The sequence below is a fragment of the Ciona intestinalis genome, chromosome 9 (assembly GCF_000224145.3).
Source record: "Ciona intestinalis chromosome 9, KH, whole genome shotgun sequence".
NCBI classification, from domain to species: Eukaryota; Metazoa; Chordata; class Ascidiacea; order Phlebobranchia; family Cionidae; genus Ciona; species Ciona intestinalis.
The window spans coordinates 34546-56686 of NC_020174.2; the positions used below are offsets into that span (position 1 = coordinate 34546).

The following is a 22141-nucleotide window of genomic DNA, read 5'->3' on the forward strand; positions in this document are numbered from 1 at the left end:
CAACCATTAGTGACACTGTGTTGGAGCAATTGCCGTTAAGTGTCTTGCCCAAGGACACATACACCCACAATGGTAGCAGCGACGAGCCTTGAACCCATTACCTCTGGGTTACAGGCAGGCGCGCTAACCACCGCGCCACGGCGCCGGATAAATGATGTTTATTTAAATGGAACAAGTTATTCAAAACTACTCCAAGAATCTTGCAACCCCTGGGTTGTAAATTTATTTATGTTTAAAATATTCTTAAATAAATACAAACCCGCTCTGACCGTTACCCCATGATATTTCCCCAACCCCTCATATATAACACCCCTCCCACTACACCTGAGGTACACAAATCCTACCTTGTATCAAACACTTTTCCATCCGTGTGCATCCCATAATAATGGTAACGAACAAAATCTCCTTTTTCAACGAAACGTTTACAAACTTGTGGCTTCCAAATCACTTTTATGTCAACCTGGTTTCAAAACATGGGGTGCTGCTAAAAATGCACAAACAGAGATTTTGTTCTGTCACGTTAAAAAGGGTTTACTTTCTCTTCACAGGATATTGCATGCGTTTACGATACTTACACCACCTTTGGAAAGTGGTTGAATTCAAATTTACATCACGTGTCTCACATTCTGGTTTTTTTTGCATTATTAGGTTTTCCAAAGTTGCTCCCAAACCTCACAGCCCACGAAGCAATAATTAATAAAACATCAAACCCACCTTATCATTGTTTTCCAATTCTTTACAAAATACTTTCAATATCAAAAAGAAACAAACAATAAAGATCTTATAAAACATTACAAACATATGATATCTATGTTTGACCTAAATATTAGGTAATTGGCATTACATCTTTATATATACGAAGCAAAGCAAACACATTCAAATACACAACAATTAGCATTATGAGTAGATTAATTGCATAAAATATGTTTATACATATAAACACATTAACACAGAAATATATCATCACCATATAATGTTATATACTCACAATAACGCATAACCATACACTTTCACTGTGAAGGTTCCACACATAGTCTCATTCAACCACGCACCCCCCCCCCCCCCCCCGCATACCAGACTTCCATCTAACCAGACACCGGTATTACAGCATGTCTAGCTTTTGTGCAATAAGGCGTGAAAAGTAACACGTGACTTCAACATTTGCTCAATGCTGGAAAGCAATTGGTGGATAAGTTGCAGCGTTTGCTTCACTGACCCAGTAATGTATTCCTAATCTAAATATATTGTAATTCAATATATGTCCCCAATTAATTACGACCTTGTGATTAATATATGCTATCTATGTTTATTTAAAAACCCATAGAAATCTTATATATACATATTCACATAGAAATCATATACATTTGAACATAGAAATCCTATAATATCAATCCTATAAAACATAGACATCATATACTTTTACATAGAAATCATATATACTTGACCATTTATTATTACTCATATTTACAAAGCCATTACATAACTTTTTGTATGAATGTAGTTAATTTATCCTGATGCTGCGGGGCAACAATCATCCTTATAACACGGTTACCTTATTGCATTACACCTCATTAGTCATTTGGGCAACTATAAATGGCTAACAACCTATTACTGACCACTGAGTTGGATCAATTGTTGTTTTACGCTCAAGGACACATACAGCATCAATGGTAACAGCATAATAATACTTTCAAATCCAAGAAACAACCACAACTATGAACGTGTATTTTACATTTTTGAGCGATTTTTAATAAAAATGACAATAATTGAAAGCGCAACACATGCACAAGGAGAAATACGACGTCATATAAATGACATGTCGTGTTTTGTTCATTCATTCAACATAGGGGTCATATTTGGTGACCAATATACAAGTGTAGTAGGGCGACGTCTATTTAGTTTGTGAATTGAATTAACTTTAACTTTATGTCGGGGCAACGACAGCCCTTATTACACGGGTTTAACACGTGCTCGCTTACGAGTTACCATGTATGTAACTTTGTTGATGATTGATTTTGGTTTGGCTGACAATTTATACAATCCATTAGTGACCACTGGGTTGGAGCAATTCAAATATAAACAAGGTTTATGAAGTCGACAATGTGAATAATAATGAGCATTGTTACGTCATATGTTTGTTTACACTCTACTGTTACGTCATCAATTTACTGATGAGTCGACAATTTTTGAAAATTTAAAAATGAAACGAAATAAAACAAATAATAAACAAACTAAAACAATCATATTAATGAATGTAATGAACGAATAAATCACGTTTATGTAAAATGTTGCTTGAAAATGTAAAATAATAAATAAACAATTGGTTCTAACTATATTTATTACACCTTTTAACACCCAATGTCCAAGGAATCCCAGCTTTTGCAAAAACTTTTATTGTTTTTTTCAGTCTTGAGTTTCTTGATATCACAATGACATCATAAAGAAGTTTGATAATGACACCACGAAGAAGTTTGATAATGACATCAGGAAGACAGATACAGCTGTTATCTTTTCTCTGAAAAACGTTTGATGATGACATCACAAAGGTGATTGATGACACTTTTATCTTTTCTTCATGAACGAAACATTCTGTGACGGTTGACTGAACACTCCATATTGCCCACTAGTGGTGGCAGCGACACGGAAAACATACGACAAACGACGATCTAGCCCGATCACATGATAGGAGGTTGATTTGATGTTTTCAGCAACAATTTTCCACGAGGATGAACCTGGAAGTTATGTTGGAATTTCTACAGTAATTCTAATGATGGAAACTTTATTTATTATGAATGGCAATAGCGAAATAATAATAAAGATAAAATTAAATAAAAAGTATAAGAAATGGGAATTAACAACAAAACAAAAGTGGTTGCACACTATGAATGGAAACATCGGGAACATCGGGAACATCGGGAACAAGGATAAAAGATGATTTTAATTGATTGAAGATCACAAACATAAATATCAAACTTCAAAACATTGAATTTCAACAAACCATGACTTTGCATTTCCAAACGGTAGCTTATTTGTGCTGAGTCACAATGGGAAGGTGACCACCTGACCCAAACATCGGCCCCCACGACTCGGGATATTATTGGGGGGTCGGGGGTGTTTCCCCTCAGTGGAGAAAAACCTGGAGAAAAATAAAATCAATATTTTTTCGGTTTTATTTCCAACCCCCAAACTTTACTTTCAATGGTTATATTGCGCAACAATGCTGGTTCATTCACTTTATTGAATATTTTTATAACGAACGCAGGAAAATTCTATTAAAAGTTTAACCGCTTTTTTCCATAAGCGCCTTATTAACGATTTTCGCTTCACCGTTACTTCCCCGTTGTTTGTATATTATGACTTCGTTACTCAGAACAAAGAGACAAAATAAAGTTTGTTCATTTTTGCTCATTTCAATAATTAATATCGTTTATTTATTTTTGATTCATGCCCACAGTTAATTAAATAATATGTTTTACTTCTATTTTGAAGCGGACTTCCTCGCATCATCGCCCCTGCTGTTGTGACATCACTATCATCATTATGATGTCGTTGTTCAAACAATGGCCCCCGTAACCCTCCCTTTACCATCGAGGGTCGGATTGCTGAATCAACCGACAATCCTCGGACCATCATCTGGCGCCTCCTTGTGACGGAAGATATGGAAGAAAGAGGGCTGCTAGGTGGCGCACCAGAGCCCGGCTAAACAAAGAAAGTTTGTTTTGTTAACAACAAAAGTTGATTCTTAATGTTGCCACTGATTGTAGGTGTATGTGTGCTTGGCAATTTCTCCAACCCTGTCGTTGATGATGGTTGTATCATTTAGGGGCTCGAGGTAATGTGCCAACTCTGGCCGAAATCTTAACATTATGTCGATAATATTCGCAAAGCTTGCTGCGTGTTCTACATTACTCAACATAAAGCATAAAACACCACTTACAAAGGTCAGTGGTTGGGGTTAAAAAACGTGAAATAATGAAAGTTATCTGAAGTTAAACATAATTGAAACAACAAATCTCACCAGAGTATTCACTTTACGAATAACTTTTCTTTTGTAGTTTCCAACATCGGGATATTTCTCATCTCCCGTCTTTAAGGGACGAAACTTCTGGTCTGGAGGTTTTTAATTTAAGTTGATTTGAACTTATGTTAGTGGTGTGAAATGGGAGTGGTGGGCGTGGGTTCGAGGCTTGATGTTGCTACTATTGTGGGCAGATGTGTCCTTGGGCAAGACACTTAACGGCAATTACTCCAACTCAGTGGTCACTAATGGGTTGTCTAAATTAATAGCCATTATCACAAAGTTACAGATGTGATCACTAGTAAGCGGGCAAGAGGTGTATGGAACATAACACACGTGTTATACATCGGATAAACAAAATTCATCCAAACTTACTTCCAGAAGTTTCTGAATCTGTGGAATTCCCCTTCTTTAAAATCCCCTTTCTTGGTTTGGGTATTCCCCCATGCTCGCTGTCAAGTGAAGCAGCCCGACCCCAAATTCTCCGCTTGATCGAACACCGAGGGGGACTGGGATTCCCCTCCTTACCCCTTATTTCAGTTGAAGCATGGGGAACCCCCAGTTTACCCTTAATATAAAATACTCAAAAGATTAAATTCATTAAAATTAAAACAGTAAAGAGAAGAGAATTAGCAACAAAAACAACAGTCGTTAAAACCTGCTACAAGCAAAACTACTTTTGTCAAAGCGTGGCTTACCTTGTGTGGGGTTACATGATGGGAAACCCCCTCTTTACCCCTAACTTCACTCGTTTCCTCATCAGACGAGGACACGGGTACGTCAAATGATCGATGACGCACGACACGAGTGTTTCTGTTGCAAAACAATCATATAATAAAAGAATTACCAACAAAAATAAAAACTAAAATATTCATATTTTACATTAAAACAACTATATTTAGTTGCCTTACTGTTCAAACCTTCAAGACTTTGTTTATATTACGGCATTCTTGGGTATTGGAAATAAATTAACCGAAAGAATTTTATTAATTCTGTACCCATTAGTGACCACTAGGTTGAAGCAATTGCTGTTAAGTGCCTTGCCCAAGGACACATACGCCCACAATGGTAGCAACCACGAGCCTCGTAGCTGTACCCTCTGTGCGGGAAGCAGACACGCAAGCCACTTTGTCATGAATTAATATACCAGCAACAACAAATTTGACATAGTTAAACTTTCTCACGTTTTCTTTTTTCTCTTCGTCTCTGGCTCCGATCTTCCCACTAGGTGATGCTGTTTCGACTCATTGTTCTGTAACAAAGCATAATATTATATTTGGTATTTCTATTATTAAATAGCAAAGATAAAATTTATTAAAATAACAAAGAAAAAATAACAACAAAACAACTGTTGTTAAAACACGCTACAAGTAAACACGATAAAAAAAGATTTTATTAAAACATTGAAAAACCAACAGAATTCTTCAATTGATTTACGCCGAACTTACTTCTTGTGGTTCCTTTATGACATCATCAAACACATTGTCATCCGATGATGTCACAATGTCAACTTTTTCCTCAAAACTCACTTGCTGGAAATGAAAAAGTGAGCGGACATTTTTGGACCCATGGTATATACCAATGTATATCCTCCCTTACACCCAACCCCAGCATAAACCATCCACCCCATCATATCAAACCCACAAACCTATTTCACCCAACAATTTATTTCCATCCAACAGAACCATTATATTTGGTTCACAGTAATTTCATCATGAACCATGTAACAACCAACCATATCACCCACCAACCATATCACCCACCAACCATATCACCCACCACCCACATCACCCACCAACCATATCACCCACCAACCATATCACCCACCACCCACATCACCCACCAACCATATCACCTACCACCATATCACCCACCACCATATCACCCACCAACCATATCACCCACCACCATATAAGGACCAACCACAACCCACCTTTTTACCAACTTGCAACAAATCCAATCTCCTGCCCTCCGGTGGTTTGCTTCGATCTGTTATAAAAATATCGTAAATTAAATAAAAACATGAAATAACACAAATATAGCAACTGTCTCATGCATTATGAAACTGCCAACAAAAGCCAACCCAATGACCTTACCCATACATGATAGAACATGAATACCCTTCACTTTATAACCTCCATTACACTGGTCATTGAAAATGTTTATAAACAAACCCCACACCCACTATATATGGTACCCACCCTCTTTAAGTTGAAGGGGGCGTTCCATGGACCCGCTCAAACTTCTCCCTGCTTTGAAGATTTCCCTTCTTTCCACGGCGGGTGAAGTTAGGGGGCTCGATATTTGGATTGTGGGGGTGGGGTTGGGACGGGGCTGGAATGGGGGGTTATATTACTTAGTTACTTTGAAAGAGTTAGAATGAAAAAGTTATGACTTTTGTGTGGTGAGTTTGTATTTCTTTTTTATCGATAAACGTGGTATAACGATTGTAGTTTTGACGTTGCTCCCAATCTTTACAATGTTGTATATTACCCCCACCTTCCTTACACAAGTGACAAATAAACTTATCAATTCACAGCAACAAAACTTTTATATTTATGAGTTATCTATTGTTACAACACAAACACTAATTATGGTATCCCACCATAGATATCTTATATACTCACCACCAGTGGGGGCTCTTCATCCTCGGACTCGGTAACGGTCGTAGAGGAAGTGACATCATCGATCACATGACGAGGTACGGCCAATGAGGTGGAACCATACTCCCCATGTAATAGTGATGTCATAGAGCGGATTGTGAGGGTTGACTTACCGGTGAGCAACGAACGCTGAAAATTAATGATAAGTTCAACATAAACCTATTTATCACAAGATTGAAAGATTTAAAGTGTTTTCTATGAAGCAATTATAAATTTTACTTATATATCTTGCATGGCGGGGCAACGACAGTCGTTACAACACGGTTATTCACACACCTCGTGTTTGCTTACAAGTTACCACGTATGTAACTTGCCCAAAGACACACAGTATTATTAACCTACCTGCCATTTCCTCCTTGATTGAAAATATTTCAAACGTTCTGTTTCAAGTTTCTTCTCAACTGATGATGCCATCCATTCATGGTTTATGACATCATCAGCAGACAATCGGGAGGATTGTGACATCACAATCAACATCGATACAAAATCTTTTCCACTTTCCGAGATTTGATGAAAATGTTTAAAATTTAGTTTTTCGTCAAAATCACGGATCCGAAACAACGTCATTTGGTCTCTGTATAATATTTCTATAATTAGACAAACATAGATATTATATACGTTTTTTAAAATAGCTCTTGTGCCAATTATTTGCGAACTAACATTTTACCTAAATCAATAATTAAGCAGTGCCAATGATGAAAATGACCAAGAGGTCGTGGAAACTACGGTGGGCAAATAAAACAACGAGACATTTTAGTAAACAAGCGTAATATGTGCGGCAGCAATGGTTTATAAAGATATTATTTATAAAACTTACGTTTCTCCCGCAAAGGGGGAAACCCCTGTTAATGCCAGATAAGTGACAACCCCCACACTCCACATGTCAGTGCCGGTTGTCACTTGGCACGAGGTTACAACTTCCGGAGCCACAAACTCTGGAGTTCCGCGATTCCAATAAATAACAGAATCCTGGAAATAAATTTGTTAATTTCTCTACAGTGCTCAGATAAAATTTGTTCGAAAATACTTTTAATGCATCAATAAAAACCAATCATCCAGAAAGTGTAAACTTAGTATTTCCATTTATTCAATTACCAATCTACTATATCATGACATCACAATAACACCCCCCACCTCATTCATACGATGAGCGCTTCCAAAGTTAATCAACTTTAAAGTTGAATTTTCATCGAGTAAAATATTCTCGGGTTTAACATTAAGATGAAGTATATTGTTTCTATGTAGATACGATATTGCTTCACAAAGTTGTTTCATGTATCGTGATACCTGGAGTTGGAGATGATTAATTCTCAGGTGGAATGTTGCGGAAAAGATCAAATGATTTAAAACAAAAAACGGCAGCAAAATGACAATTTCTAAAACAATGCTCTGGATTTAAAATATATATAAACAACTTATTTTTTTAGTCATTAATTTCGTTCTCATTCATTACAGTTGTTAGATTATTATGTCATAGTGTTTGTTTATCTCACCATTGCTTCACAGAAGGATTGTGATGTCACAAAGAACTCAAACAATTCAATTTTACAAATTTCGGTGACAATGATCATGTGGCGAGAAGTCGTGAAACTTTCGTAGAATTTCACAATGTGATTGTGCTGACACCTGGTGGAGAGAACCATGAGTTATGAAATCCAACCCCTGGCTTTGTGGTTGGTCTGGTGGTGTATAAGGCTCATAACGGATGTAAGAAAATTAATATCCAATCTTGAGGTATTAGGTAAACAGCTTTAATGGGGTGTTTCGACAAACCACAACATGTGTTTTATCAACCACCCTTGTTACTTGAGTGAGCCTTGAACCAGGAACACCCAGGTCACAAATATTTTACTCACTTTGTTAAAATGTCAATTTCGTTTTGAGCAGTTATATGATCTTTATGTTTGTTCTGTATAAACTTTGCTGCCACCGTGTGGTTCGTTACACGATGAGTTGCTCGCTTAACGAGGGAAATCACCCCACGACCGATGATGTCATCTACCTTGTAATTATCTGCCGGAACAAAAATTTCAAAAGTTGTTCAAATATTAAAATTCAAGAAAATATTTCTTTCTTTTTAGTACTAATGTGTTTTCTAAGAATTTTTTAAGAATTCAAATTAAAAAAAGTACCTACTACTATGGTTTAATTAGTTCATAATTGACGTATTTATATTTACTTTATATTATGTTGGTTTATTTATATTATGTTTGACCTTTGAATCTTCGTTTTGAAATTTGGAGGGAAGTTTCATCAGATTTCGACCAATCAGGTTCAAGCTTGGCCTCCAACTCAGCTTTACAGGTCACATGACCAGCGATGCTCGACGCCGTGCATGAGTAAATACCCGATCGTTCATGCGTGACATCGTGAATGATGATGCTGTGTTGGTTGCCTTCGTCGATTCTGGGAGAAATTACTGAATGGTTAATGTATTTCTTAGAAAAAACACAGAGACCAAATTATTTAAAACAATAAAAAAAGCAACAAAATACAGGTTAATAATAAAAATTATTAGTTCATTAAAATGTTAATTCAAACAAGTTGTTCAATTAGTCTTTAAAGTTTAAAGACACGGTTTATGCAAACTACATTGCTGTAATTCCACAAATGCTTAGTCAGCTGGTGATATTTGTTTGTTTGAATGAAAACAATATAAATATAAAAACCTTTCAATTTCGCCTTCGTTCAACAAAACGTTATCCTTGTACCAGGAAACTACCGGTGGGGGATTTCCCAACACAGTAACTCGAAAAGTTGCTGAGTCGCCAATGTTGCATTCAACGTCATCTGTGATGTCATCAAAGGAGGGGGGAAACACCTGGGGTATTTCACTTTTTTGAAACAAGAAACTTAAACAATGATCTTGTTAGAGCTTGGGTTCTAGTCCAGAAGTCATGGATTCAAAGATAAATAAGCGACTAATTTTGAATTTAATCAGTTTAACAACATTTAACTTACTTTTGGAGTTCCAGTTTGTGGGGAACTGCAAAAAAAAAGTTTATTTTAATTAAGTTTATTGATAAGATATTGGATGCTAAACTCATGTTGAGCAGATGTTTCAAACTATGTTGATTATCAATGCTGAAGAAGACTAGATTATAGAAGAGGTTATACGACATGTTATGTAAAAATAGAGCCCAGATATTGTTTCCATGGAGTATTAACCTGTATTTTACACTTGAAGGGATTTCCCTCATCAGTTCATATTTAGCATGAGGTTTCGAATCCAAGGAACTCTGGAGAGAAAGAAGGAAATTATATAAACATATATTCAAAACATAGATAAATTATTAAAATAAAAGTCTTAATGGTGGCACATTTATTTTAGTATCTTGTGTTCAAGCAAATCTTATTCATCAGCTTTGTATCAAGCGAATTGGTATTGATGGTTCTTATACATTGAACAAGTAGTTACATATTTGGACAACCCATTAGCGTCCACAACCCAATCATCCCCGGGTTCAAACCCCCCCCAAGCCACTCACCCCTATAATCAAACTTCCTGATGAGAACAAGTTGCCACCTGCTGTAGTGACAGCCATCATATATTCCCCTCCATCATCTGGTTTTACATCGTGTACGGTCAACGATATCTTGAACCTGTATAACATGGAAGTTATAGGGGACGGAGTAAAAAAACTAAAATGTTTGAAATAGAAAGTTTAAAAATAATATTTTAAACAGCTAAAGCGAAAATAAACATCCTCATAGAAACAATATATTATATTATCATATCCTATTGAAAACCTTTTAATTTCCAGAACGGCTGGTTTGTGCCATAGTCGTTTGTAAACAAAAACAAACTTGACAAAATCTACAAGAAATACAATTTACGAATACAGTATTATGAAATTTACTGGTTTTTATTTTCTCGTTTGATTTCCGTCAAAAACCTGTTGGCAACTTTCTCTGTTTGGGGGATTTTTTGATTATTTTTATACCAAATGACCCGTGGTGTTGGTTGGCACTCCACGGTGCATGACAACTCCACATTCGTGCCAATCGTCGCTGAAACATCACGCACTCCACTCTAAACACAATTATTGGGTATTGTTCAATTTCAACACAAACATAATATATGACACAATTGTCTTCGAACATTTCGGTTTAAACCTAAAACCATCTTCAATGATGTTGGAAGTTAAAATTAGATGTTTTAACTTTAAATACTAAGCACCACTGAGCCATATGATTCACAAAAAGTTGTCAATTATAATCTAATGAAGGTAATTGTCTCCCAACTTTGCAACACCATGCATCTTTATCAGGGAGAACAAAAATAAAGTTTTCAAATCTATGTTTAGTGATGTCACAATACTCACCACAAACAATAGTGGCTTTATGACATCATCATCGTCACTATCGAGTTGCGGAACAGGGGTTTCCCCTCCGCTGTCGGCCGTCAACATTTCATCCGAGGAGGACTGGAAAGTAATTGAGTAAACATTGTGATTGCGTTTCTGTATAGTGGATGGTTTGGACAATCTATTAGTGACCACTGGGTTGGATCACATGTGCAACCACAATGGTAGCAGCGATGGAACTTTAGTCTAAGATGCGAGCACTCTAACCATTGTTCCATAACTTTATACAACTTGTGTTATAAACATAGTGGTACATGGGGTTCTTACTTGGTTGGTAATTGTGTCGAACGCTGTAATTTGAAATGGTGATGTCATCATGTTGGGTGATGACATCATCAATGTTGGGGTCAAAGGTCGTGGGCAGAACAAATTATCATCACTTGGTGGAGGTAAAGATTTCATTCGTAAATCTCTGTTATAATAACCAATGTTACATCATAGATAACATGGAGTAGTCCTTTCCCATCTTACCCCATAAACCAACTTGCCCCATAAACCAACTTACCCCTGTGATAAATAATGTTCCGAATCAGGGCTGAAGAAATCGTCAGCGGAAATCAAATCTTCGTTTGGTGAAAAATAATCAAGCGTGGCTGTAACAATCAACAATTATATTAACAAACGTATGTAGTTTTACAACACATGAGATGTTATTACAAGTTGTATAAATAATGTTCTCTTTGTACACGTAAAACCATAGATAACTATTTTGGTCAATTGTTCTAAAACTATCTTCTAATTTTTAAAAACTTTTATTTTTTGATGAGAAATTTATTATAATAGTCATCCCATTATAAAATAGTTAAATATGACATCATAATACTTTCGGATCCTGCTTCATCTGCTGTCACGTAAGCTGCCGATGAAACGCTGCTGAACGAAACAATTGAGAATCGCCTTGTGATGTCATAATCATGAGACAATGAACTGTAAAAAAATGTTTACATTTTAAAATTTCAAAACCATTCAAGTTTAGTTTTAAAATTGATAAAACAAATAAATTAAAAGTTTTTTTAATATAGAAAAAAAATTGTTTAAAATTTGCCGATTCATTACTTGTCCTCTGAAAAAGTAGCTGAGTCATCCCCCGAGTCGGCACTTTCGTTGAATGATATACGATGTCTATGGTGGAACGGAAGACTGTCGGCTTTGTTGCGAAGATAATCCACTAGGGAGCAGTCAAGAGGTTCCTTATAAATTGGAAGATAATGGTTTGTGTTGAATATAATTTGGCTATCCTTGCTCGGTATGGTAACTTATGGGCCTTGATTTTCTGTATGGCCAGCAAATAGGTCGCATACATTGGTAGCAGCGTGGAACCTTGTATTTTCTATTCACCAATGGTCACTATTGGGTTGTAGCACCCTGGGTGTTGGGACAATAAACCAAATTTGGTCTAAATCTCAGGTTTCATGTAGTGTCACGCTGTATAACCTCACCCACATACAACATCCAAGGTTATTACACATCATATAAACCAACCATCAAACCCACCTGTGTTGGAGGTTCTTGGTATAAAAGATAATCTTGCATGGGTTCATCATATGATCGAGTTAATTCCTCCCCTGTTTAAAATGCAGAATAACTTACAATGATATCACGAAAAACGACCATCATTTACATTTAAAATAACAAATTCCTTTCTAATAATGAAATACCAGAGACAACATTTTCCAACATTTTATTAAACAAACAAAGAATAATTGCAAATGTACAAACAAGCATGCTGAGTAAGTTTTTATCGATCAAAATATTTAGTTTTGAAATCAAACGAAGTAATTTGATTAACAAAAACTTTGTGAAGTGAAAACAAGAGAAGCGGGAATCCTATTATAAGGTGGGAGTTGTGACTTTATTTGCTGGTTGAGGGGTCGTCATTCTTTTTCAAACCAGCTTGTAACCTTGTCATGGCACGAACAGCGTTAATCGATCTCTAACAATAGAAAGATGAGTTTGTTTGTCTCTTCAATACAACAGTGAAGATTAATTTATTCAAAACATAATGTAACTTAAAGTTGTTAGGTATGAATGATCATTGTTATGTCATAGGTAATATATTCACTAGTGTCCAATACATGTTGTTTTGTTCGTATTATTTGATAATAACAAGACAACAATGACCATTGTTAACTCATCAATCAATAATCAATTCATTCGATTTTAGACAAGAATAAAATTGGTTGATTTGAAAAGATGTAACAGCAGCCCATCTGACCACCCATCCTCCTATTCAATATAGAAGAGGGCTTATGTTGGGACACTCCATGGGACCCGGGGATTTATGCTGAGTTTGGCCATTACCCCAACACCTAGGGTGCAACTACATGGACTTCACCAAATGTTGAAGCCTGTCGCTTCCCCAAAGGTAGGCGACAAGGGTTTAATTGTAATATATGGGAGATCTTTCTTTGACAGCTCGTCCAATGTTAGATGCTTTCACTGAAAACTAACTTATATTTAACACCCACCACCCATTTCCTCCGCGCCACAAACTTCTTGAGGTTAACAACAGCAGCCGACAAACTTTTACGGTGTTGATCTTCCTTGCTTAACCAGGAGTGTTCCAAACATTCAGCGCAGTTGGGACGTTTGCTGCAAAAAAGATGTTCATTGTTATAACTGGAATATTACCAATAATGCCACAATGCTACTATTGATGTATGTGTCCTTGGGCAAAACACTTAACTGCAATTACTCCAACCCAGTGGTCACTAATGGGTTGTCCAAATTGTCAGCCATACATAAAACCAATCGCCCAAAAGTAACATACATGGTAACTTGTAAGCATGCACGAGGTGTATGAAACAGAACACTCGTGTTTTAACGACTGTCGTTGCCCCGCCATACAAGGATAAATAAGTTACATACTTTCTACACACACCAACCCCACTATACACTCCAAGTCACCCCAACCCCACCTTTCCCTGATATCCAACAGCTTAGTAATAAATGTCTTTGCATCATCACTGACGTCATCGAAGGAATCATCATCAAAATCCACATCGCAAGCCGTTACGTTCGATAATGTTTCCTGTTCATCCTCACCCATGAAAGGGGACAAACCTGATAATCTGGAATAAAAAAACTTGAATGAAAGTCCACCCACAGTATTTGAGGGGGTATTATGTCTTCACACATGTGATTTATGATTCTACATTTATTCACTATATTTCATATAAAAACCAAACACTCCACCCTGAGACATTTATTATAAAATGGTTTGAAAATATTTGGTTTTCTTAAACAAAGATATTCATGTTTAGACCATTTCATTTAAAATATAAAAGCAAATAAAAAATGCAAATTTAACTCAAGCATTTTGCCGATTGCATTTAGGCATCACCAGCCATGTTTGTGGAACCTGAACACATAAACACCACCTTTGGCATAATAACTTGTATATCAAGTGGAAGTTGTGGAAACTTTCTATGAAACTTACAGCACATAGGTCACGACCCCAATGCTCCACATGTCCGTACCCTTCCCCAGGGGGTCAAAGTTCACGACCTCGGGGGCAACAAACTCCGGGGTTCCAAACATTATTTTGAGGGGTGAGTTAGGGGTGTATTTGCGTGCAAACCCAAAGTCAATGATTTTGATCGAGTCCAACCGTTCAGGTGACACGCATAATATGTTCTCCGGCTGTAGAGATAATATTGTTAACAACCATGGATAAGTCAAGTTCCCAACCACAAGGATATATTTCAATGAATGTAACTTACTTTATTCTCGCCTGGCCAAAAAACGACAGTCGTTATAAAACTGATGTTTTTTTTTTGTGGGTGATTGTTTTTCTGTATGGCTGACATTTTAGACAACCCATTAGTGACCGGCGGATTGAAGCCACGGCGCCAGACATAATATTCACCAACACCCGCCCACCTTTATATCCAGATGTAATATCATGTTCCCGTGCATGTACTGGACAGCTTCACATATTTGTCGAATATATTTAACAGCGAGCGCCTCCGTTAGATCAAACGCTTCGTCAGCGATTCGATCGAATAATTCACCCCCCGTTACCCTGAAACATATGAGACAAGCTAATTTGTTACGTCACAATACAATGTGTATACTACGTCACAAATAAATTTCGGGTGAAAAATATTTTTCGTTTGTTCACAAACAAGCTTCGTTGTGACGTATTACGTGTGATATATTATTTAAACATTGAATGTGACGTAACAGTTGAACTAATATGCAACAAAAGGATTTGTTGTTACAGAACATACCATTGTTAATTCTGTTACATTTGTAATACGCTTGTTAACAAACAAATCGCTTTGTTACATCATAAACCACAATACACAGACGATTGCAGCGATCGCTGTATTGTGACGTCACAATACATTATCCACAGCTGTTGCGACGTGTGAGGAGAAACAATCAACCATTATTGAATGTTAGTTACGTCATAATTGATCCTTTAATGTTTCATAATGAACAATGTTGATTGATGACGTGTTTGTAGTTCGACATCACAAGAGTAAAACAAAGAATCATAATTGGAATAATGTAACAACAAACACGTGTGTTCGATCATTGATTGAAAACTTTCCACGCATGAGTGACCACCAATGAGAAAGCAACAACACCGTGACGCAACAAACAGCGTGTTCGAGAATTTAAACAACTCGGCCATAGTGACGTAACGATCCAACTTACAATTCTAGAATAAGTGTGACGTCATTCTTCCCGAAGAAAGCGTCGTAGAGTTGTAGAAGCTTGGGATGATCGAGTGAATTCATTATTTCAATCTCCAACTCAAATTCCTTACGTTGGCTCGCCCTTCTACACGCGCATTGCTTGGCAGCGAACTTGTCACCTGTCTTCTGGTCTTCCACCAACCAAACTTTGCCGAATCGACCACTAGGATGTAAAAGAATTGATGCAACTCATCCTATTGATTACCATAACAAGGGTCGTATTGAATTATCCCCGCAAAGATATCGGAATTAACAGAAAAACGATCGTCGTTACAGCACGCCAAGAATAAAATAGGCAATAGGCCATTGGTTTGAGGCGTGGCTGTGAATCTCATTCATCTATACGTGTGTGGTTTCTACCTTAGTCAACACAACCACGAACAACTTGTTGTCAACATTAACTTTTGACAAATTCCATTTATTTGTGGGTTTATAGTTTGTGTGTTTTAACCAAATGCTTTTTCATTTATTTAATCCGTAGCGTGGTTCAGCGAGTGTCGTTTCGCTGTTAATTTCCATCGCTTCGCCCCGTTAATTAATATGGTGCAGTTTATCCCACTTTGATGACGTAATTATATACACGTCACGATTGTTGCACCTACACCACATTAAAATTATCAATTACTTCTTAATTGCCATTAAACAGTTTGTTTAAATTATGTGACCATCAAAAGGGTTCGTTGAGTGCAAAGTGACGTCATTAAACACGTGATATTGATGCATTAACCAAAAGAACATATACAGTAGGATGGGGGATACTGGGACACATTTTCATTCTATTTTCTTGTCCCGTTTGTAAGTAAACGAAACACGATCAGGATGTTTCGACATTACGTGTTAAAGGCATCCCATCTTACCCCACCTTCCCTGAAATTACAATACGCCAGATTGCAATAGTCCGTTTATAATGAAAGCGGTGGTAAAGTAATATAAACCCGGGACATTACATACAATATAGTAGAGTAGATAGAAGACAACATAACTTATGATTACCTTCCAAGCGGATCTTTCACAGTATAAGTTTCTTCAAGCAGCTCCCCTGGTTTGTGTTTCACCATTCTGTGGCTAAACTGTTGTTGTACGCTAACTGTGGGGGGGGGGATAATAAAATTAAATATGTTTATATATTCGAACACGATATCGAACATAAGTTTAATTAAAACAACGAAGAAATTAGCGACAAACCGACAATCGATAAAACAAGCTACGGGTGAAAACTACCTAAGGAAAATCGTAACATAAACGCGTGACTACTAAACCAAACGTACCGAATTCTGTGCAAAATACTGAAATAAACGTCCACGTTAAAACTAATAGATCAAAATATATTCCCGCGTAAGCTATAGTAGCATATATAGGACAACCATGTTAATTAAACAAGGCAAGATATACGTTACAACCAATACACAACCTTGGTCATTATATATCAACCCCTAATGCAAATGTCGTTTAATTTTAATCAGAACAACATCATACAGGTTAACATATGTCATTGTTACGTCACAAACCACATTTTCTTGCATATCGTCTGTGACGTAATAAGGGTTTATTGTCGTAATTCCAGATTAAAGCTGACGTCATAATTACTTAACAATAATCTTGTGTATAGACGATAGTGACGTCATATTATCAGCATTATAGTATTTAAACACGGGCTTTCCCCACTATTTAGAAGTTATGACTACACCGACACCAAATATACTAATTTTAGCAATCAATCAAACGCAGATAAAAGTTTTTCAATATCCTCTAAATACGTTCGCGGCAAAAGTATTTTTAGAAACTTTTGCAAATTTACTCAATAACACATGGTAAAACCAGTTTCTTAAAAAAAAGTTCCAACTTTACAAAGTCCTTGCAGAAACTATTCGCACACTTCATAAGAAACTGTGACATTCGAACGAGACCACCTTATCAGCCACAACAGCTAAATAACATGAGATATCATAAATTACAAACACGGGATCTATGAACAAGTTTACCTTGGGCAAACATACCGGGTTTAATATAACGAGGGAACCGAACATTAATCTAATGGGCACTGGCCGTTATACGCGCCTACTAAATAAACATTACTAAGTGGACAATGATCGCAGCTTTTGATCAGACGTTGATATATACCCACACACAATAACTCGGTTATTCTAATTCGTGTTTAACAATAACTGATCTTACAAATCACGTCTTCGATTCCAATTTTAAAAACAAAAAACAACCTTGGAAAATAAATGAATGTAACTTATTTATCGTCGCGTGGCGGGTAAAGACATTCTTTATAACAAGTGTGTTCTGACACATACACCTCGTAGCTGAATTAATCTTATTCTACTGCTAGAGTTTAGTTTACTCTGCTAATAATCTATAGTTACCAGCCATAAAACAAAATAGATATTGGCGTCCACACGAAACGGCAACAAGATATTTTTACCCAATTTCGTTTCCCTTACAACTTGAATCTGTTTCAACCACACGATTGTTTAAAAACATAAAGTGCCGGAACTCGAAATTAACCGATGCGGAACCAGAACAAAACACGCGAAACCAGCTGCATTAAAAATGTTCATTTGATCAGTTATAGCGTGTTAACATGAACGTGTTTTGTTGTTGTTTATATCTATTTAATATGTTAAATTTAACCTGTATTGTACTGAAATGGCCAAATAACTATTTATCATCAACGTCATTCATATCTTTGAATGCGATAACGAAGATGAATGAATGTATAGTAGGGTGGGGGAAGATGGGACACCTTTGGAACATAATGTTCAAATGTCTTGTTTTTGTTTTAAACAGTTAACAGCGGTCTATGGGAGTCGTGAGGATATAGTTTTATAATTCTTTGAATGTTCTTTGTTTACTACCAAATGGAAAAATAAAACAGAATAAAAAGATGTCCCATCTTCCCCCAGTATACTTTATGTAAGATCAAATTAATTAAAACAACGAAGGGAATTAGCAACAAAACGATAGTCGTTTTACACGTTACGTGCAGAAACTACTTGCGTAAATGTTTTAAATAAAAACCTTGGCTGCTAAACTGTAGTAAGGTAAGCCAGCTGTACTAACATAAGTAACCCACAACCTAAACCATCACGGATAACAATAGCGCACATGAGCGAATTAACGATTGCTATTTAAGTAAACGGTGTATTAACAAGCGTCGTGAAAGTGGAAACTCGTAAATGGGCACGAAGTGAATGAAACAGAACACCCATGTTGTATAACTACTGTCCTTGCCCCGCCTATATAAGCGAAATTGCCGGGTGTTGAATTCACCTGGTTCGAACCCCAGCGTATTCGACGTAACTTTTACAATAATAGTGAATCCATATACGTCACAATGTACGGGATTCGAGAATTACAAATCATTTATGACGTCATACCTTTACAATATAATGACGTATGATTTTTATTGATATAAATAGATATGACGTCATCTTACCTGTAGAATCCATGTTGTTGTTGATACGGTTGGTTACCAATACGGGTGAAGCTTCTTTATATCAGCATGGTAGTTAATACTAAGAAAGCTAAAATACTGTTGTTGGTTAATATTACATGAGTAGTTAATATAACATTATCATACAAACACTGTTGTTGTAACTCACCCGTGCATATATACCACCAACACCAACCGTACATTGTCAACTTTCGCTACAAATATTTCATCTATAACTGCCTCAACTCACGTGACTATATTAACAATCACCCTTGTCACGACACTAGTTGCATTGTGTCGTCATAATAAGCATTAATTACAACAATCACACACCATTGTGAAGTTCCCACCCCCCAAACCCACCCACCGTGTTATTAACCTTCACCTTCTACAAACAGCGGTCAACATGTTTATACAAGTTGCCAAACACATGTTATTTACATGAACATATACATCATACACGTTATATTCGCTACATACCAACGGTGTGCTAAACTAGAACATTCGACGCGAGCGGAAACGTCGGTTAGATACGCATGTATAACGCTATAGTTACGTCATAATGAGCATGTATAACGCGCCCTATGACGTCACAAGCACGTGTACCGCGGTATATTCTTTAACCTGAATTGTGACGACAGAATACGAATTCTTATTAAAGCACCAACCATTTCAACTTTAACCCGTCGTCACCACCGGTGTCGTATAAACTTAACTAAACTATGGTTGAGACTGAACTGTTTAAAAATATATTAATCACTGAAAATAAAGTAGTGTGGGGTAAGATAGGACACCTATTTATTCTACTTTCTCGTCCCACTTGGTAATAAACAATATTTACAAAATTTCATAACCGCGTATCCTCACGACTTTAAAAGAACGTTGTTTATGGTTTAAAACACGATCCGGCGATATGGGGTTTCAGTGCTAATGGTATTTATCTTATCCCACAGTACTATAGTTAACAATTTAAACTTCGCTATTTTTTTGCAAAACTAAACTATGTTTAATCACAATACCTGTCAATAGTTATTACGACACGTGCACTTCGACCTATGACTTGTCTAACATGATCAATATATTTGAGAATTCTCCACAAGCTATACTGACCCTCATATACTTCTAACATTCAAATATAAATTGAATCCAACTCATGGTTTAAAGTGGAATATTAATATTTAATGTTGTCGACTCCCAACTAACTTCGCTCCACCTTTAGGCTACCACACGTCGCTATACGCCGATATATAATGTTCGTTATATTACTCAAGATATAAATATAAAAGTTGTGTCAAGTAATTTTGCATTGTTGGTTTATTATGACGTAACTATGCCGCGTATCGCGCGTTAAATTGTTTCGTCACAAACGGACAAACGGCGCGATTCGACGCTTTTTTCGTTTAAAATAACAAACAAAAAAATCTACGTTGAGCTACGCTGAGTTTAGATAGTTCTTTATTTGTTCTTTTAACCGACTACCTCACACACTCATCCCTGCCTGCCGCACAACCCATCATAGCTTGTGTGTAAGATCCTCAGGGATCGTTACTCATTCACTATATATATAATACACATGGGAATCAACCGGCTACCACTTAATCCATGCAACCAATGCATTGGAATAAAAAGCTCTGTTTCGTGATTGGGTGCTTTGTGACGTTTACTGACGTCATAGTGACGTATAAATCCGCAACCCATCATGAAAAAGTTGTAAGTTGAAATATTTTGTTTCAAATATTACGTGATCACGTCTTTTACATTTCAAAACCTTAAAGACATGATTATGACGTCACACTCACCGAATTGAACCCTCTTCATCGGATGTTTGATTGTGACGCAAGCACTCGTGGTCGCCACCCCACGGTTGTTTGTGGCCACGCATGAGTAAACTCCACTGGCCGGCTCTGATTGGTCGATTTCAATCGCGTTCTCGTCCAATGGCTGGCCGTCCTTGAACCACGTGATCTTCGGTTCCGGTTGGCCGGTCACCGATACGTTTAGTGACGTCACTTGCCCGCGATGAAGGTGAACGTCCTAATAGTGACGTCATAATCGATTTGCTAAAAACGTTCAAAAATATACAAGCAACTCTCTACCTACCTTTAGTGGCGTTAAAATCTCAGGTTTCTTTCCAATGGGTGGCAAAGCAGAGCGCCTCATGACTGGAGTCTTATTTTTACACTGATCGGGTACAATTGTGACAATGTCGGTAACTTTTTGATTTCTATGGTAGCCTGAATAGGTGTGAATTAATATAGGTTATTGTGTCCACATAAGTTACATACGTGGTAACTCATAAGCGGTCACGAGGTGTATGAAACAGAACACCCGTGTTATAGCGACTGTTGTCCCGCCATGCGAGGATAAATACATGCATTTAAACTCACCAACAATAAACGAAGACACAACAACAGGCGTTGCTTCACTGAAGTCCAACAATTCATGAATAAGATCATCCAGGTCAACTGTGAGGGGGTGGGGGGTTAATTAGGGGGTTTGTAATGTTATAGTAATATTGTGGTTCAATGTACCTTTGTCTGATGATGTCACTTCCTGTTGCAATGATCTCACTTCCTGTTGTGATGATGTCACTTCTTGTTGCAATGATGTCACTTCCTGTTGCAATGATGTCACTTCCTGTTGTGATGATGTCACTTCCTGTTGTGATGATGTCACTTCCTGTTGTGATGATGTCACTTCCTGTTGTGATGATGTCACTTCCTGTTGTGATGATGTCACTTCATGTTGTGATGATGTCACTTCCTGTTGTGATGATGTCACTTTCTGTTGCGATAATGTCACTTCCTGTTGCAATGACGTCACTTCCTGTTGCGATGATGTCACAATAAAGCATTCTTCTTCATTAATTGTTTCATCTTGACACTTCACTTGTGACATCACAGTAGTTACACTGTCTTGTGTTTGTGATGTTAACGAAGGTTTATTGT

General features: G+C 36.9%; 3 protein-coding genes across 4 annotated transcripts in view; all 3 read right to left on the reverse strand.

The window, feature by feature from the left end:
• Nucleotides 1-844, reverse strand: part of LOC100177617 (peptidyl-prolyl cis-trans isomerase FKBP9) — a 5703-nt gene extending 4859 nt beyond the window's left edge. The window contains exons 1-2 of the mRNA XM_009861233.3: nucleotides 715-844; nucleotides 345-460 (exon numbers count right to left, since the gene is read on the reverse strand). Of these exons, the coding sequence (XP_009859535.1) occupies nucleotides 345-460; nucleotides 715-801 (203 nt within the window). The 5' untranslated portion in view covers nucleotides 802-844. The remainder of the gene's footprint in view (nucleotides 1-344; nucleotides 461-714) is intronic.
• Nucleotides 845-1695: 851 nt separating this feature from the next.
• Nucleotides 1696-22141, reverse strand: part of LOC100182400 (obscurin) — a 55372-nt gene continuing 34926 nt past the window's right edge. The window contains exons 75-106 of the mRNA XM_026836041.1: nucleotides 21725-22141; nucleotides 21581-21658; nucleotides 21294-21427; nucleotides 20993-21227; nucleotides 12543-12613; nucleotides 12105-12238; nucleotides 11872-11975; nucleotides 11554-11641; nucleotides 11316-11460; nucleotides 11007-11108; nucleotides 10542-10714; nucleotides 10170-10284; nucleotides 9850-9920; nucleotides 9643-9667; nucleotides 9351-9502; nucleotides 8897-9087; nucleotides 8538-8694; nucleotides 8175-8307; nucleotides 7816-7968; nucleotides 7499-7650; nucleotides 7024-7255; nucleotides 6646-6810; nucleotides 6220-6352; nucleotides 5952-6007; nucleotides 5467-5550; nucleotides 5203-5270; nucleotides 4717-4831; nucleotides 4394-4586; nucleotides 4019-4110; nucleotides 3477-3699; nucleotides 2999-3136; nucleotides 1696-2732 (exon numbers count right to left, since the gene is read on the reverse strand). The exon at nucleotides 21725-22141 is cut by the window's right edge and continues 158 nt beyond it. Coding sequence (XP_026691842.1) covers nucleotides 2563-2732; nucleotides 2999-3136; nucleotides 3477-3699; nucleotides 4019-4110; nucleotides 4394-4586; nucleotides 4717-4831; nucleotides 5203-5270; nucleotides 5467-5550; nucleotides 5952-6007; nucleotides 6220-6352; nucleotides 6646-6810; nucleotides 7024-7255; nucleotides 7499-7650; nucleotides 7816-7968; nucleotides 8175-8307; nucleotides 8538-8694; nucleotides 8897-9087; nucleotides 9351-9502; nucleotides 9643-9667; nucleotides 9850-9920; nucleotides 10170-10284; nucleotides 10542-10714; nucleotides 11007-11108; nucleotides 11316-11460; nucleotides 11554-11641; nucleotides 11872-11975; nucleotides 12105-12238; nucleotides 12543-12613; nucleotides 20993-21227; nucleotides 21294-21427; nucleotides 21581-21658; nucleotides 21725-22141 — 4499 coding nt within the window. The 3' untranslated portion in view covers nucleotides 1696-2562. The remainder of the gene's footprint in view (nucleotides 2733-2998; nucleotides 3137-3476; nucleotides 3700-4018; nucleotides 4111-4393; nucleotides 4587-4716; nucleotides 4832-5202; nucleotides 5271-5466; nucleotides 5551-5951; nucleotides 6008-6219; nucleotides 6353-6645; nucleotides 6811-7023; nucleotides 7256-7498; nucleotides 7651-7815; nucleotides 7969-8174; nucleotides 8308-8537; nucleotides 8695-8896; nucleotides 9088-9350; nucleotides 9503-9642; nucleotides 9668-9849; nucleotides 9921-10169; nucleotides 10285-10541; nucleotides 10715-11006; nucleotides 11109-11315; nucleotides 11461-11553; nucleotides 11642-11871; nucleotides 11976-12104; nucleotides 12239-12542; nucleotides 12614-20992; nucleotides 21228-21293; nucleotides 21428-21580; nucleotides 21659-21724) is intronic.
• Nucleotides 12713-19979, reverse strand: LOC100179969 (myosin light chain kinase, smooth muscle-like). Of its 2 annotated transcripts, none has more exons than XM_026835994.1 (9): nucleotides 19363-19979; nucleotides 19197-19284; nucleotides 16748-16841; nucleotides 15714-15917; nucleotides 14931-15072; nucleotides 14488-14690; nucleotides 13967-14119; nucleotides 13517-13640; nucleotides 12713-12981 (listed from the first exon to the last, which is right to left on the reverse strand). In XM_026835994.1, exons 2-9 carry the CDS (start codon nucleotides 19207-19209, stop codon nucleotides 12901-12903), a joined length of 1014 nt encoding a protein of 337 aa, XP_026691795.1. In that variant the 5' UTR covers nucleotides 19210-19284; nucleotides 19363-19979; the 3' UTR covers nucleotides 12713-12900. The 2 variants fall into 2 exon arrangements, with proteins under 2 accessions (XP_026691795.1, XP_026691794.1); XM_026835993.1 differs by having other exon boundaries at nucleotides 19197-19292.